Source organism: Pteropus alecto, unplaced genomic scaffold (assembly GCF_000325575.1).
Source record: "Pteropus alecto unplaced genomic scaffold, ASM32557v1 scaffold113, whole genome shotgun sequence".
Taxonomy (NCBI): Eukaryota; Metazoa; Chordata; class Mammalia; order Chiroptera; family Pteropodidae; genus Pteropus; species Pteropus alecto.
The window spans coordinates 6008138-6010757 of record NW_006433949.1 but is presented as its reverse complement, the minus strand read 5'-3'; the positions used below and the strand labels follow the sequence as shown (position 1 = coordinate 6010757).

The 2620-nt window shown below is 43.5% G+C and overlaps 1 protein-coding gene across 2 annotated transcripts in view; it reads right to left on the bottom strand.

Annotated features, from left to right (window-relative positions):
* The window catches only part of RNF10 (ring finger protein 10), a 27922-nt gene extending 25899 nt beyond the window's left edge, over nt 1-2023 (bottom strand). For both annotated transcript variants that reach the window (XM_006908617.3, XM_006908618.3), the window contains exon 1: nt 1700-2023. In XM_006908617.3, coding sequence (XP_006908679.1) covers nt 1700-1856 — 157 coding nt within the window. In that variant the 5' untranslated portion in view covers nt 1857-2023. The remainder of the gene's footprint in view (nt 1-1699) is intronic.
* Between the last annotated feature and the right edge of the window lie 597 nt (nt 2024-2620).

The following is a 2620-nucleotide window of genomic DNA, read 5'->3' as shown; positions in this document are numbered from 1 at the left end:
GAATTTGTTCCTCAATGCAATGGCTTGAGGATGAAGAACTCTGTACTTCGCGAGAAACCTTCCTTTTTGCTAAGGGAAAATACATAGCAGTAGTCAGAAAAGTAGACACCGGCAATGGCAAACATGGTCAAACTTTCTAACAAATACATTAAACAAAAACTAATAATACCAGAGGGCACTTCTGTGTATTTCATAGAACCTAGCAAAAGTCTTTCACGTGAGTTTTTATTTTCTTCCTCTGAAGTTTTCAATTAAAAAGGGAAGTGTTTTAGGAGTGCTTTATAGTATTTAACCGTTAAAAAAAAAAACAACAAACAAAACAGAAATCGCTTTAGTCAGAATGAACCCAACATGTGCAAAACCCCAAAATTAGTCTACATAACACTGCCTGACATAGCCTGAGAGTCCACATTAATCCCTGCCTAGATATTTAAAGCATTCATTTATTATTGAGACACCTGAGTTCCATAAGCAATCTCTAGAAGCCCTTGTTTATCTGGCACACCAAGTAAACAAGCTTTGCTGTATCCAGCAAAGATACAGCAAACTCTGAACTCAAGTCAGCCTTACAGTTTTTTAATCTTAAAAAATTTTAAACAACTGGACCTCCACATTTGGGGACTCCAAATGTTCCCCTCTCTGACACACTTCCCCACTCCCACTGAAAACATCTTCCCACCACTGCTAATATAATCACAATACAAAAGAGCAGAGATTACAACTCCAGATTCTGCCAACTTCTAAACTCCTGGCCTCTCAACTTTTTTCCTTCTTTAGATGAACAATTCCACCTTGCTGGCCAGGTTAGTGACTGAAGTATTCATAAGAAGCCCTCAATGAATGGTAACTATTATAATCATGATGGTCACAATTCAATATTGAGAGGCTTGACTCAATATTAAAGTAAATATCAAAATCTTCCCTGTAAAAAAACACTATCGGAACCTAACATCAAGAAATAGGCATGACGTGTATTAAGTGCATAGTAGGTGTCAGGTACTCTTCTAAGCCCTCAGGTTCACTTGTTTTCTAAATTAGTTTTTTTAATTCTCATTATCTCCACCTTTACAGGTAAAGAAATTCAGACACTTGCTCAAGGTCTGGCAAATCTAAAAAGACTGAATCCAGAGCCTGTGCTCTTAAACATTACTCCACGCTGAACAAAGCCGTCCAAAGACGAGTCAGTCCTCTTCAACAGAGGGATGGCTCTGGGGCCAGGTTATTAAATATGAGATTCGAGTTTGAAAAGTCCTTGGGCCCCACCCTCCAGTTTAAACTTGAATACTATTCAATGCTAAATAAACATTAAAGGGCAGAACGACTTAGTGGTTTTCGGAGCGAAGACTGATGAATCAGACAAACCAGGTCTTAAGGTCTGCTGTGAGGCACATAGTAGCTAGGCCACCTGATCTTTTTCTGAACCTCAATTTTCTCACGCGCAAAATGGGGATAAGAATAGCACCTACTTCATGAACTGTTTCGAGGATTAATGCAAGGATTTACCTAAACCATGCAGTACAGGGCTCATTAAATGTTCATTTTAAGTAATGGGACCATGGAAAATAGGAGAAAGGTAGTTGGAACCACAGGAGAAAACAGAGCTCGTCGCTGGTGTGACCCAGCAGACACCAGAGCGAGGATCCGCCCCACCCTCAGGGGCAGTCGCCCCCCGCCCACCGCAAAGGGAGCCCGCCCTTACCGCTCTTGGGTTTAGACTCGCCGGCCGGCCCCGCTGACGCGGAGCGGGGCGGCTGTTGCCCTTTGCTGCTGCCCGAAGAGGCGGAGGAGCTGCTGGAGCCGCTGTTCTTGTCCATGTCGGAGGCGGAGGCGGCGGCGTTGGGGGAGCTCTGCGGCATCAACGGGGGCCTCGGCGGCGGCGGCGGTCGGAGCGGAGCGGGCGCGGCAGGGACCCAGGCTCATGGCGTTCGGGGCCGGCGGGGGTCGGCGGCGGCAGCGGTTCTCGGCCTTCATGGCGACATTTTTCCCTGTTTCCTTACTTGGCTTCTCAAACTGGGAGGAGAAGCGGCAACCTGGGGCAAGTCAACTTAATTTGACGTTTACATTTAACAGTGCTCAGCATCCAGTCATTTGCTGTTACTTACCAGATTACAAATTTTAAGAGAGCTTCTTAATAACCCCTGTGACTGAACTGTTGTTCTGCCAGCTTTAATTGATACTCTTTAATTAATACCTAAGAATGTATGGTATTTCTTCTGCATTAATTCTCTTGATACTTAATTAATTCATGGGAAATGAAGCCTCATGTTCATTGGTTTGAAATGCATTAAGGAGATACATTCATCTGTTTTTAAATAGCATTTGTCCATGAAAAGAAAATCTCCCAGTTGCTGAGTCAGATTATGTCAACTCAGTAGTTGCCAAAACAGTCAGCATGTGATGGCTGCTCAACTCACAGTTGACTCCTCAGTAAAAACTTAAAGTAGACAACACACAAATATCACAGTGAGAGATTAGTGCTTACTTCAGCACTTGAAAACTTCGCCTCCATACTAGATCATCTAAAAAAAATTCTTCTTTCACTTACGTAATGGGGTGTGTGTGTATTTTGTTTTTTGATATACTGCCCCTCTAGCTCGTTGGTTCTCCATCATGCCGAGCA